Source organism: Opisthocomus hoazin, chromosome 3 (genome assembly GCF_030867145.1).
Source record: "Opisthocomus hoazin isolate bOpiHoa1 chromosome 3, bOpiHoa1.hap1, whole genome shotgun sequence".
NCBI classification, from domain to species: domain Eukaryota; kingdom Metazoa; phylum Chordata; class Aves; order Opisthocomiformes; family Opisthocomidae; genus Opisthocomus; species Opisthocomus hoazin.
In genome coordinates this window covers 79,968,035-79,982,870 of record NC_134416.1, presented here as the reverse complement: position 1 = coordinate 79,982,870, position 14,836 = coordinate 79,968,035, and the positions used below count along the sequence as shown (strand labels likewise).

The 14,836-nt window shown below is 38.6% G+C and overlaps 1 protein-coding gene across 8 annotated transcripts in view; it reads right to left on the bottom strand.

The window, feature by feature from the left end:
* Nucleotides 1–14,836, bottom strand: part of COBL (cordon-bleu WH2 repeat protein) — a 161,366-nt gene that overhangs the window by 65,466 nt on the left and 81,064 nt on the right. For all 8 annotated transcript variants that reach the window (XM_075416744.1, XM_075416745.1, XM_075416749.1 and 5 more), the window contains one exon: nt 11,514–11,708. In XM_075416744.1, the coding sequence (XP_075272859.1) occupies nt 11,514–11,708 (195 nt within the window). The remainder of the gene's footprint in view (nt 1–11,513; nt 11,709–14,836) is intronic.

Sequence of the window (14,836 nt, the reverse complement as noted above, 5' to 3'; positions counted from 1 at the left end):
GATAAGCCTTCAGCCATCATTGCACTTTTCTCTCTTTTCTTTTAATTTGGGCCTGCATCATTTATCCAAACTAGCGTGTTCTTGTCTAGCTAAATCAAGCACTCAGACCGCACAGCAAACATTTGATGTTCTGTCAGCTGGTTCCATGTTTGCCATCTGGGTACTGTTTTGTCAAACATGGAATGAACAAGTCTGGATACTCCTTATTCAGCTAACTACATGTCACGTTGAAAGCTCTTTAAGGAAAAATGAACACATCACCTTCAAATTGTTCTGTGTTCTAATTTCTTAGTCATTTATTGCAGTGTAGGGCTTTTTAAGGACCACTGACATCTTTTAGTACTCACTCTTGTTTGTACTAATTGGTTCTGGTACATCCTGATAATGGACTCTGCAATAGGACAGCACTAGCCAGGTTCAGCTGCAGTGGAAATATTAAATAGATTAAACTTTTCACATTTATGACCTGTTACAAAGACCACTGTTTTTGTAAAACTTAATTTAGTGTGTCATCACAGAATTTAATGTCTGTGAAGAGAAACCGTTTGTACACAGCTTTTCCAACACAAGGCAATTAACTGAAAGTTGTTAAGAAAAGCTCCACCTTTATACACTCTTAAAGAAATACTGCCTGATCCTTTGGGCAAAACTGGTTAGATCCAGGAAAGCAGCACACCGTAAGAGATTAATTTGACTTGCTATCTCAGAAAAGGTGGAAATACCATCATTTGCTAAGCAAAACAACAGTCCCATCACTGCACAAGACAGAAGTGACCCAACAATTCCTTCCTCGAAAGACTTGCAGTCTAGAGAATATTTGGCATTGACATGTATTCGATATTGATTTCAAATGCAATGAGATCAGGTCTTTCATGCTGCTTTCTATTTGGTCAGTGAAAAGCAGGTGGTCAGTAGAATGCATTGGACATCACCCACACAGCTCCCAGCTACCTGTAATCTGGGCTGCACACCTGCCTCTCAATATCTCAGGGGGGCTGTGAATATGACCCTCAAGAGCCCTGCAGGGCTCTCTGATACTGCAGTTACAGTACTAGGTTGTAACATGTATACCAGGAAAGATGCTTTAGGGTTCACGCTGGAAAATTCTTATTGCTCATATGATTTACTGGCAAAACTCATGGCCTCATTCTGCAAGTGCAAAGTTTTGTACTTCTGAGCACAAAAGAAAGAGAGCCATGACTGGGAACAGCAATCAAAGACAGTTCTTTCTGTTTTTAACAAGAGATGTGTTGTCTGGTTATTGAATTACCAGTGATAAGAAGACCTAGTGAAGTCATCGAGAATGCTGCCAGTGACTTTCCTGGATATCTTTCCTGGCATCAGATCACATGAGACAAATATTTAGGTATGAATCTCTTCAGTGTTCTCCACACATAGCTGTACTGGGTTAGATCAAGGGTTCTGCTCAGACTTCTGTATCAGACTGTGGCAAGCATAGCAGAAGAAAAGGGAAGGTATGTTCAGTACTACCTTCTTCCTAATACTTTTGCAGCCACCAACCATCTTCATGCCAGGGACTTCCTGCTGTGGTTTGTATTTAAAAATTTGCAATGGATTTGTTGTCCTTGCAGCATTTGTTCAGTTGTCCTCTTGAGCCCATGTAAACTTTTAGCGCCCATATCAACCCTTGGCAACAAGTTCCACAGATCTAGTGCTTGCATGAAGAACCACACTCTTTGGTTTTGTGGTTTGCCTGTTTCCTACTAGCTTCAGATGCTCTTGTAATACCTGGTTGAACAGTCAAATCCCTAGCCATAGTCTTCATGTCACTTTTTGAAGATGAAGAATCACGGTTTAGATGATTATAAAAGGACTAGATGACTTCTAAAGGTCCCTTCGAACCCAAACTATTCTATGATTCTATGGTTTAAGTTGTACAGTTGTCCCTGTATTAAGCTGCTCCACACCTTTCAACACCCTCAATGACCTTCTGTGAGCCTCTTCCCATTCTTTTATATTCTTCTGAAACAAGGGGAACACTACAGCAATATTCAAGATGGCATAATGAAGCTCACAATACAGTGGTGTAATAAAGATCTCTTCTTCTCTCCTAAAATGCTCTGCATCTGATTTGCTTTTTTGATTGCTGTTGAGCTCTCAGCTGATGTTTTTCAAAGAAGAATGTCTTAAGATCCTAAGATGTTCCTAACTGGTTACTGCCTGTTGAGACACCAGTATTTCACAAGGCATTAGGGAAAACTAAGAGTGGTCTTTTCTCATGGGTATCACTTCACACTTTCCTACACAGAATTTTACTTGCTTTCATCTGCAAATGCTGCCAGTACTCAATCTCATACAGTTTTTCAACAGTTGTTCTTCATACTCACTTTGTCCTTACTATCTGGATAACTCAAGTACCCACCACAAACTTTGTCACTTCACTGTTTTTTTCCATGTCACTTCTTAACATGATGAACATGGATCCTCAGATACTCCAGAGCTGTTGCAACATTTCACTGCTAGAAGAACGGAACATTTACTCCTAGACCATGATTGTTCTTTTCTTCCATGTCAGCTGTTTAAGAGTAAGATGACCTTCCTCCTTACAGAATAGATTCCTGGTTTCCTTACGAAATCCCTGGCAAAGAACCTCTGTGGAAACCCAGACAGACTGTATCAACCAGATCACACATATCCATCTGTTTGCTGAATGCGTCAAGAGCGCTCCGAGAGAGTTGTAAGTCCTGGTTTCTGTTTTAGTAAAGCTATATTTACCCTATTCATTATCTTCACAGAGATACCAGCTAACTGAATTCTCTATTATATTTCTAGTAGTTTTTCCAATATAAAGCCACATTAGGAGGCTTATACTGTTCTTGATATCCCTCATACTTTGCAAAAACCTACTCCCATCTTTTTTTTGCTGAATTTCTTTAAGACAATCCAAAGTGTGGCACTGGTAGCATTCAGCAACAGTATTCAGTAATATTTTCTCTATTTCTTTGCTCCACAAAGAAAAAAAAAGAAAGACACTTAATCTATATACAGTTATTTTATACAGTCTTTTCCATTTCAGATAGCAATGCAGTCTCCAGTCCATCATCTTGAGAACACTTTGCACAGCTACTGCTCAAAGGGACCAGAGCACACTCCTTAGACAAAGAAACTAAAGTGCATTCCTCATCCATGCTACTGGACAAGCTTGATGTTCATTACCTGCCTACGTGGGCAACCTTAACCAATGAAAAATGTAAAGCAAAGCTGAACTGTTAGACGGTCCCAGGAGAACTGTAGGCAATTCTCTGGCCAAAGAGTGAGGCACTGTTCACGTCAGTGTGGCAAAAAAACCCACCCAACTTCCATATTTCTGTATGAGCAAACGAAAAAGAATCCAGCTTATCCATAAACTCTCAACATCTATAGAAATGCACAAATGATGTAAATAAGCTTCTAAATAAAAATGCAGACAGTATGACTGGAATAAAAGCCCCAAAGAGAGATAGATACTAAAAGCCTAATGGAAAGTTTCATAACTACTATGCAGTATTTACAGCCTAGTACATCAAAAAAAAAATGATTGCTACATGAATTTAATGTGAAATATAGAGAAATAAATACAGTCTCCATTTTTAATGGTTTTGTCTATTAGTAATCTATCTATTTGTATTAACACACAGAGATAGATTCATTTCAAAATACTGCCTCATGCCAGTTGTGTAAGAAGTTCCCAGCCTCTTGATCCGGCATCATAGAGCAGTACAGTGTGCACTCCAGCACCTACTATTCAAACTCTAACACAAAAACTACAAACACAGCATGACTTAACAGGTTTTCTTAGCAGCTCTACTACCTCTCTGTCATCTCAAGAACTCTGGAAATTAGCATTAGGTTTACTCCCAAACCACGAATGGACATCTCATACATTCTTGACTACCTGCTTACTTTTTTTTTTTTTTAAAAAAAGTCTTATAAATAAGCATAATTTATTTATTTATTCTCAGCATAAAATTCTGCTTTTATGCTTACACAACCTGGGCACTTGAACAGTATTCTAGAGAAAGAGCACGGTTTAATAAAGACTCAATATCCCTGCTCTCATCACAAAAATGCTTTCAAGAGATATCATACACTGCCCCAGAGTTCTAACAAGTCTGCCATCAAAACTGGAGATCATAGCTAACACTCATGCTGTCCTCAGTGAATGAACAAAGACAAAGGAACTTCTAAAAGTAATATGCACTATTCACATTTCAGACCAACTTCATACATAAAAAGAAAACCAAACCAGAACAAACTAGAAAAGTGCACAAACCCAGTCATTAAATTATTTTCAATCAACATTTTAAAAGATGAAGAAGTCAGTCAAGGGTTTGCCCTCCTCCTTCGGAACAAACCTTGCTTTCATATCCTCAAGGAACTTAAAAAAAACCTGAGAAGTGACCTAGAAGATGCAATATTTTGTAGAAGTAAAAGACACATTTTGAAAAACAGTTTTTTCCTACAGCAGAAAATGATTCATTGTATCCTTTCTCCGAATGTGAAAAAAGTATCTGTTATTCTCAAAGGGGAGTTCTGGATGCTCCACAGAAAAAAAAAAAACAAAAAACCCCACAGCAAAACAAAAATACATTCACAGAACACTTCAGGGAGAAAGGAAATGTGTCATAAGAGAAAGGTTGAGAAGACCTCACCCAGAAGACCTTTGAGTCAAAAGAAACCTCCCTTCCTCTCTGAAAGATGATAAAAAAACCATGCACTTTTATCTTGTTGACTTGTAGTAGACATTTCTGGCTTAGGTGTAACCTATGAAAGCAAGATAACTAATGTGAGTCCATCCACCCTTTTGCTGAATTCTAGGCTCCTTATTAAAACAGAATACCAAGCATCAGCTGGTCTCCATCATGACCTGCTCATTACGTTCACCTTATACAGAAGTACAGGAAAAAGTGTAAGGTAAAAGAGAAGAAAATACCTATGCAGAAGGCTGCAGTATGAAAAGTAACCAACCCCTCCCCCAAGCAGGACTATAATAATTTGTACAAAAGCTGGACCAACCAACTGGGGAAATGTAAAGCAATTTGAGACTTCCTCTCTGAACACAGGACTCTGATCAGCGAGGACTTTTCACAATAATGAATTAAAGCAGATGCACAAAGGAAGAGGTAGAAGACAGTTAGTTGGTACAGTGCTTATAGAGGGAATCAAAGCAGATGGTAATAAAGCAGGTTTTAGACATCTGCCTATGATACATCTTCATTCTGCAGGTAACCGCAGTCAATGTTCTCATCCAGTTGTGATTCTTCTGTCCCTCAACTTTCCTACAATCACAGTGCCTGCTGGTATCATACCTCTCCCATAAAATGCTGCTTCTGATAGTTCAAGAAAATTTGTGAGGAAAAAAGGCTGTCATCCACACAAACACACGTTCTTTCTAAGCACTCAGCTGTTTTTCAGAAGGAAAGCCAACTGCAGGAGTACTATTATTTGAAATACCAGATTTATCTGAAATACCCAGGGACAAAATAGATTCAAGAAGCTTTAACTCTTAAGGCATACAGATAGAGAGCTCTACTGACAGCATCTTTACTGACACAGCTGCGCATACTAGGAACATACCTTACTCTACACTGTTCTGTATCCATTGCTGTAGGGCTTAATTTGCAGCCATGGGGAACTCTGTCATTTTGAAAATCCGAGGAGAACAGCAGTAACAGTGTGATTTCATACCCATCAAGATTATCCTTGCAGTCAGCTAACCACAAATCTGTGGCATTAAATTACGAAGAAGTAAGCTGGAAGAGTAGTAATCACTTTGTGCAAACATGCAAGAAAGGTATCTGTGCAAAAAATCCCACTACACTGGGGGGACATCAGTGGAAGAAATGCCTGCTAAAAATCTCAGTTCAAACTCCTTTTGCAACAGAAGTTGGCATATTGAAGAATAATACTATACTAAAATCACAGGGGCCAGATACTGAGTTGCTGAGCAACGAGACGTAGCTCCTGACATCTTAAAAGTTCAGAAAACGTCAAGCTACAAACTCAGCTTCCTGATTACAGACAGCTGAGCTAACCGCTAACCACTGCTAAAAATCCTGGCCACTGCTTTAAACTACATTTTACTTCTAAAGAAGATAATGAGGCACATTTCCAAGTGCCTTCCAAGTCCATGCCTGTAGCATACACACATACACATGGGAAATGTGAGAACTGCAAATTCAGGGACTGATTCTGGAAATTTGGGTGAGTCTATGGTTCAGTAACGCTTTGAACAAATTTAGTATGTTAATATTCAACATAATTTTATTCAGACATTTCCTTCACTACCTGTCCTGTATTTTTACTACTTGAACATCATTCTGTGGTTCTTGCTGGCAGAATGAATTCCAGGTATGTTTTCACTATATGTTGTGCTCATTTGCAATCTCATTTAAAGTATTTCAGGGTTGCCTGCAGATGGGCACAAATACAATGGCTTTCAGCAGGACATTTCACTATTCTCTGTCCTTTTGACAAACTCTTCATATTCTCAGTCAGCCAGAGGGGACCTAAGTTTTCAATCACTGATGTATTCTATTTATGTTGGTTTACATATAAAAGGACAGAGAATAGTACCGTAACCCAAATTCTGCTGTGAGAAAGGCATCCCTACCAAAGGCATGAAAATGCTACTAAATGGCTAGGATGCCTAACCCAGTGTCCTGCCAGCTCCGTGGCACTCCTATCACTGATCGCTAGCAGAATCAGAACTCTTTCAAGTGGAATATGCACTGGAACAGGGGAACTTGCATCGCAGGAGGCTGCTGTCTCCAACAGGAGTACAGAAACACTTGAAAAGGAAAAATAAACCAAAATAAGAAGAATAAAAATACCATGTGGTGATCAGTATTAGAAATTATCAGCTAAGGTGGCAAAAAATAACATTTCTTCTGCATTTCTACATTTTTAATGTCCTTCTGTTTAATAAGACATACAGCAAATACGGAAAGTATCTTTTCTATCTAAACTAGAATTTTGGCAAATTTTTAGTGTGGGTACCTTACTTTCTCCAGGAAAGATCTGAAAATCTCATTTACATTAGTTCATGTTAAAATGATTCTCTTAAATTGATAAAACACTGGGGGCAAGGCAAGTAGTCTGCTCCAAAGGTATGGTCTCGACTAAGAATGGCGAGTCAACAACTGTCCTCAGCAGTCCAAGTCTAAGGTCTAAATGGAGAAGAGGGGAACGTAAGAAGCAGTGCAAAACCCACAGTACGTCACATACGTTAATTTGTCTACAGCAACTTCCAGGAAACTATATAAACTGGAAATAAACCTGAAAATTGTGTTTGTTTTAAAGGTACGTTCTGAAAGCGTGAGGCCAGTTCCTCACTCGCATTAAAAGCAACAAAACAATTTTAATTTAAACCCACTATCTTGAAATATTAAAACTAAGAATAAAATCTATGAAACATATGTCAGAATATTGAATTTGTTACATCGCCCCATTCTTCTATTATTACATGAAATTAACTGGCTAGTAGCAAATCCCAAATGCCTCCTGTTACATTTACGTATTATATGAAAGTGCTTCTGTTCTGAAAATCACAGCAGCTGAAACAGCACATGGCTCCTTTATCACAGTCTACACGTTGCATGTCTAGCTTCTGGAGTTGATATCACAGCTATTATACAGACCAAGGGAATGAAGAGCCCTCTTCTAATGCCAATGTTGTCTCAAAAAGCCTCATGATTTTGTTCTGTATAAACCACTCTATTTCATAGACAAGTCTCTTACAGAAAGTCCGTGAGGCCTTCTTTATCATTGTGGAGTCTCTTTCTCTGGAGATATTCAAGACCCGCCTGGACAAGGTCCTCTACAACCTACTGTAGGTGACCCTGCTTCGGCAGGAGGGTTGGACTAGATGACCCACAGAGGTCCCTTGCAACCCCTACCATTCTGTGATTCTGTGATCATCCCCCCTCACCCCAATTTCTCAATTTCCCCATACAAACTGACTAAAAAAAAAAAGAAGTAGATATTCCCATAAACTAATTCACCACTGCACAATTCTCTGGACCTCCAAAAGACTCAAACAGTCAATTCTATACTTCTTCCAAGAAATGACCCAAACACACTTCCTTCTCTTTTTAAGAGAGGTCAATGAATAAGTCTCTGAGAAGAGGTGTTTCATTCTGTCAGGCTTCACGTGTGGCTTTTCTCTGTGTGCTCTATCTGTAATGGCATACTCGTACAGTTTTATATATTTCGTCTATAAGGTGCTTGCTTTTTGGGGTGGGCACTCAGTTTACACTATGCCTACTGTAAGGTGGCCCCAAATTCTGCTCCCACATCATCTAAAATGCTGTGGCAGAGAACAGGGATTGTTTGCAAACAATCAAATCAGTTTGCTCCTTTTTTTAACTGTTCTGCTCTACTTGCCGAATGGTGCGGGCTCCGTGTTGCAACTTAAGAACCGGAGGGACCACCTCACTTCTGAAGCATCCAACCTTCTGGGCTTCATACTGGAAATGTTACCATACCCCGGTCTTTTGAAGAATATTTTTTTTTCAAGTGATTTCTCATTATTCTAATCATCATCATTTGGGAGATGTTTAAATAAATGGGGGTTTGGGGAGGGAAGTGCCCAGGGAAGAAATCTGTAGACTCTTTTATTTGACTCCACATTCCTTTGCAAACTACTTAGTGCATGTTCAGCACACTCTGAAACATTGCTCAATTATGCTCTGAATAGAAAGGAGTATTTTCTAGCGGAGACTTACACCAGTTACAGAGGGAACACTACCTCTAAAGAGACATGGAAAACTAATGATACTGCACTAAAAAGTAATTAAAGTTACTGCGGGAGCCTTACGCTCCAGGAGGTAAATCACTGTAAGCCCCACAGAAACAAAAGCTGCTGTATGGTAAAACTGTATTGCAGTAATCCACCTATCTAGAAAAGTGAATGGAGAAAATCTGAATCTAAAGCATAAATTAAAACACCCCAGTCTTCATACAAGTGGAAATTTTTGCTTGCAACCACTAGGCAGGGAGATGAGATATATATTCCTAAAGTATCATCTATGCTGTACAGAAAACTGAACGCCCTGGAGCTTGACAACAAGTTAAAAATAACATGCTTATTGGGTTAGAAAGTCAAACTACAGGTATTCATAACAGCTGCAGTATGCGGTTTTCTACACAACTTTATGGAACCAGATAGTTAAAAAAGAAAAAACCTTCTGAAAGTTCAGAATACCACCTTTTCCATTTTCTATTAATGTACTACTGGAAATAAACATGTTCCCCTTTTGCAGGATCTTCCTGTTAGTAACAGTTGCACATAAATAAAGTTTTCTAAACAAACATCTTATCTTTTTATGGAAGGAAGTCCATTAATAAGCAATTGACGTCCTTCCCTGAAAAAAAAAGATCAGTGCTAATTCTTTCCCATAAACTAAAGAAATAAACTTTCACTCTATTTTCACAGCAAACTGGATAGTCTGCACATAGATAAACCAGTACTGTTTGGGTTTTCTTATAAACAGTATCCCTGTTGCTACCTTGCCACATAATACCGAATAATTAATCTCTTCTCTCAGTTTTTGATTGCTTCATGGAACTTGTGCTTCATTTCAACTGTATGCCACACGTTCTCATTCAAACTACAGGGCAGTCTGTGAGCAACTTTCAGCCTCGGAGTTTCAGAAGCACACCATAACTGTTTAATATTTTGACCTGTGCAGCCATTTTCAGTAAGATGTCCCATACACAACAAATGCAGCCAGACCCTAGCAACTGTGCTCATAATCTACTGTGCTCTTCACTGGTTTTGTCAGCTACAAAAGACATTTCTACCGCCCAAAATTAACTCCATAATGGAAAATCTTGTGACGCAATCTTCATCTGTTTCCTTCTTCAAAATAGCTTTACCTTTAGACTAAAAGAACTTCAAGTTGACATTGTACTGTATGCTACTTGTGATAAATAAAATAAACACTTTTCTCCCAATGGCTTCAGAAAGTCAGCACTTTAATCTATTTGCAACAATACCGAAAATAAAAATGTTCACATTTTTAAAGAGAGTTTAGACTTTCAGTGGTTTTGTGCAACACAATTTAAAATCTCAGTGTCACACTGCATGTAGATAAGCCTAAGAGAATGGCAGAGTAATATAGTCTGTGATTACCACACTTGTATAAACTTCAGAGTTACAATGCCATAGTATCTTTGTATGAAAAGATCTATTTATCTTAAACATATTAAATGTGTAACTCTGGGGGACACAAGAAACCTCATCAAAATGTTTACAGTAGGAATTTCAAAAGGAAATCTTTAAAAAGAAAGTGCACCTAATGCTGCAAGAAAACATTGTTTCTCTTCAGCTGCATCTGTAAGTAAGTGCTATTTCAAAGCCACCTATTAAAATTTTGAAAGATGAAACACCACTATGTTCCAGCAATCACACTTTTAGATATACTAAGAATAGGGAAATAAGATTCCACACTCCTTTACCAAGAGCATGCATCAGCTTTGCTTACATAATGCTTCACTGCAGAGGCATTTAACGTATGTATTAACACAGATAAATAAAAGAGGGAGATTGAGCACTTGATGAATCCTCCTCCACTATAGCGAACTAAAAGATTACTTCCTGACTCCATTTCACACTAATACAGTTCACATTCCAAAGGTCAGTCTGCTGCAGAGGTGACAAGCCCTAAACAGATCAGAGTAAGTCCACATTACACAACCTTGAAGGTATTGGTTCCTTGCATTCTTATCTGGCATCCAGATATAGCTTTACACAGTGACTTCTACAGTTTACATTTAGAATGCGATATTTTTTGTTGATGGTGGAACCAGAAGTCTTCACGTGCTTGCGCATGTTTAGTAACATACATACTTGAATGTCACTATAAAAACAAGAACAATTTCCTTTTTCCTTAACTCTATTCTTTTCAAAGGATTAGGTCTTCAGAATGGTTTCCCCCCATTTCTGTTAAATTCTCAGCAACTGTATTGTGGAACGGTGACCTTTTCTAAAAGCAAAAACAGAGCACTGCTTTAAAAGGTCACATGGTCCAACTCAGAAAGCAGAGCAGATCTTCTGGTATCCCACGGCAGCACAGGAAATTGGGATGTAGGCGACAGCCTGACAAATATCTAGGCAAAACAGCACGCTGAAGATTTTCATCAGTCATTAGAAATGTCACCCATTTTCCAGGACTGCCCTGGCCAATAACGGCACTTTGTCACCCTATACAATTTCCAGCTTTTCTGCCTTACTTTTTCTTCACCTTCTTTCTTTTAGCACCATGTCTCACAAAAACTTTTCTGATCTAGAAAGATTCTCGACATGGGAAAAAATTAGGGGCAGTCTCAATAAAACTCAGTAAATATGTACAAAGTTCCAAGACTTTCGAGAATTTTATAAGATCAAGAGTTTTGGTGAGCTTTAGTTAACAGCTACACAAAATATCTGTGAATTCCTTGAACTCTGATGAATGAACTGATGGTAGCCAGCACATCAAGCAAAGAATGCTATTCTGTGCTGTCACTGTTACCTGTGCTGCCGTCTTTTCTTGTCCACTCATCTCCATGTTCTGCAACGCAGGTGTCACAACTGGTGGAGGAGGTGCTCGGCGCTTTTTCACTTCTGGGTTTGCTGTCATTCCTGAGATGTTACCAAGAGACAGGGATGGACCCAGGCTACTGGAACGAGAATTCACCGAAGGGGAATTTGGTGCTGTGGAAAAACCCTGTAAATGGATTAACATCTTGGATTAACATCACTTTCTAAAAACAATGGGAAAGAAAGAAGAAAAACAACACACATCTGGTTACCGTTTAAACAATGATATGAATAATCACGTATGTTCCTCTGCCAAACTTGCTGAATCGCAAACTGTAACTTTTGGATACTTCTAAAGGTCAACTGGAACAAAGCTTTCAGGCAATACTAATAACTCAGGAGGCACGATGAGTGGGATGAGCAGATGAAGGCCTTAATACATTTTTATATTAATACAGAAATAGAAATATATGGAGTCATACAGTAGTAAATCTACAAATAGGAAAGACTAGGAAATATGATTGCTTGAAAATGTGCATTTTGAGTTTAGTTCTGTCACTTAAATTCAACATTACTTTTTCAATCTGCTAATAAAGATCTTGCAAATACTTTTCCCTCAAAACCTGAGTCACCTTTTGCTATTCTTAATTAACAGAAGCTTCCATACTAAATTGAAGATTTTACTTTTTAATTAAGTTATGAGATTGTCATTTCTTCTCAGAAATGGCTTTCATGAAATCACCAATACCAATCCACCATGAGCTGGAGAAGGATACCTATTCTGGACGCGCAGGCTGATGACCATGGTTGACAATGCTGTTCTTATTACAACAGAACATGCTACCGCACTTGCAAAAATCACCCATCAAGGACATAAAGCCCTCAGTGAGAATTTTGTCCCAGGCCGCAGAATAGACACTGGCAGGAAACTAAAAGCCATCACAAATCCAATCACCTTCCAAATAAAACAGGTAGTTCTCTGAACCTAAGTTTTTCAACGTAGAAAGTGCTGGAAAATGCATTGCCTCAATTGTTTGGCTGCCTCATCGTTGTGGTAGATATCTGGGTTTCTGTAGGAGCGTAACCTGCAGTGAATTTGACTCATGACACTGCATGACATTCCCTTTCCACAAGCACCAAGAGCAATCTTAGATAAAAACTAAAAACATGGGGCAGCAAGCTCAAAAAGACAATTAATTTAATTTTAACGCTGTTGAGGAAGCACTGGTGAAGTATAAACAGCTAGCAATGCAAAAGGATGTACGTAATACAGGTTCCTTACTGCCTAGGAAAGTTCAATGTTCTATAGATTCCTGTGAAAGCAACCGAAAAAGCTAAATGCAGATAGCAAACTGATTTGTGTCTTTCCTGCATTTACTACATGTGTGATAACTGTCACTGACTTCAAACTATCAGCTGGACGCTTTTGTTATCTTTTATGTTGCACATAGCACAGCAGACTTCATGTTGGAATAGTATATTTAGCAGAAACAGGGCATGTTACTGGTCTTCTCTGACTGACTAGAGTTTTACTCAAGGATTAAAGCAGTATTTGCCACATAGCATCAATAGCTTCTTCACCTTTCGAGCAAATGAAGAAAAAAATTCGAAGTGGAAGGTGGAGTTTATAAGATTAGGTCAAATCTTATAAAGAAATCTACTTTTTTCTTGGCCTTCTATCTTGGGCAGTGGAAAAAACTAATGATCTCATCTGTAACCTAGAAGTATTAAGTCATTCTTAGTGCATGTTGTACCTGGTTCTATCAAATAAAGTTTGTTTACTCCTAAAGAAATGACAGGGTTCATCTGGTGAAATATACAGTGGCCTCCTCTTTTCACACACTTCTAAAATGACTGAACAAAATAATTTTAAAGTGTATTCCACAGAGGTGCTTTTGTGACTGTTTAATTCTTTGATTTTCCTTGCTGGGTAAAAAGGTTGAGCAGTTTTGCTAAGAGACTGAAAGATGTATATTAATAATAAAAAAACCCCTAAGACTTCCCTCCCAGCATTACAAATACAGGACACCGCTAAGAAGATAGAATGCGTCCAGTTTTCAGTTAGTACCCTATTCAATTCTACGTCAGGGTCTCGAGGCTGAAGAGCAATCAGAATCCTTTTCCAGGCAACAGGTCACTGTGAAGGAATACAGTGATGAACAACTGCACATTTTAAGCTGTTTTTTTAAAGCTTGGATTTCCTAACAGAAGATGCAGGAAAAAAATGTAATACAAGAAACTATAAATAGTTTATAATAAAAAGATTTTAATGAAAGAAAAAATTAAAACCTTGGATATTCATCTATGTTTTCTTTTCCAAGTCCAACCTTTGTATCAAGCCCATTATTTACTGAGTGAGCATTTCAAGAATGTTCATGTTAAGACTCTTCCCCTAAAATAAAAACTCGCTACAGCTTCCAGGGGAATGGAATGAGGACAACTTCAAAGTAGTTTTGAAAGCCCCATCATTCAGCAATGAGAGCTTTGCCTAACTGGAGGCAGACCTTCAAGCTCTCCCATGTGTGTAGTCCTTTTCATTAGCTTTAAGAGGAAAAACCAAACGTTGTACATAAACCACTAACATGAGTGTATTTGGCATGACTAGTCTTTTGTTCTTAACCTAATCTAGAGAGACAACGCCTTACTCAGCTTTTATATTTTGCGTTGTGTCAGATGCAGTGCAGCTTCTTTCCAAATCACTGGATTTTGGAGGTTTGGTTTTCAGGCAGGTTAGCAAGGCAACTATTAAGAGAATACAACATTAATTAAGCCAGCTTCCAGCAACCTGATATGTACATGCCATTTACCCAAACCATCTCTCATTTCTTCTTGTTTTAATTTGTTATCAACGGCTCAATTTCAGTGGAACCACACACACTACAGCAGTGCAAGTGAGAGGACAGCCAAGCTCAAATACTGCAGACAATGTAGCTGGCTAAAAAATCAGCCCTGTCCTCTGTTTCATTTGACAAACACATTAGCACGAATGTTCTGCTCAGAATCAAAATCAGTTCCTACGATCCATGTGTTTTGTAACTGCATTAAAAAAAAAACAGTCTCATTCTAAAATCATAGTCTTTGGTAGACTACTAGTAAAGCAAACTTGCAAGAAAAAAGAAAGTTTCCTCCTCCCCCCCCCACACCTTGAACAGAGACAAAGCAAACCCAGCACAGAGATACACCAGCATAGGTCAGCAGTCAAGTTAAACTCTAGTTGAGGAAGGCTCCTGAACATGTACTGAACCATAACCACGGACTAAAGTCCATTTCAATTTCACGAAGCAGATGGTGGAAGGAGGCAAGAGACAGCCGCAG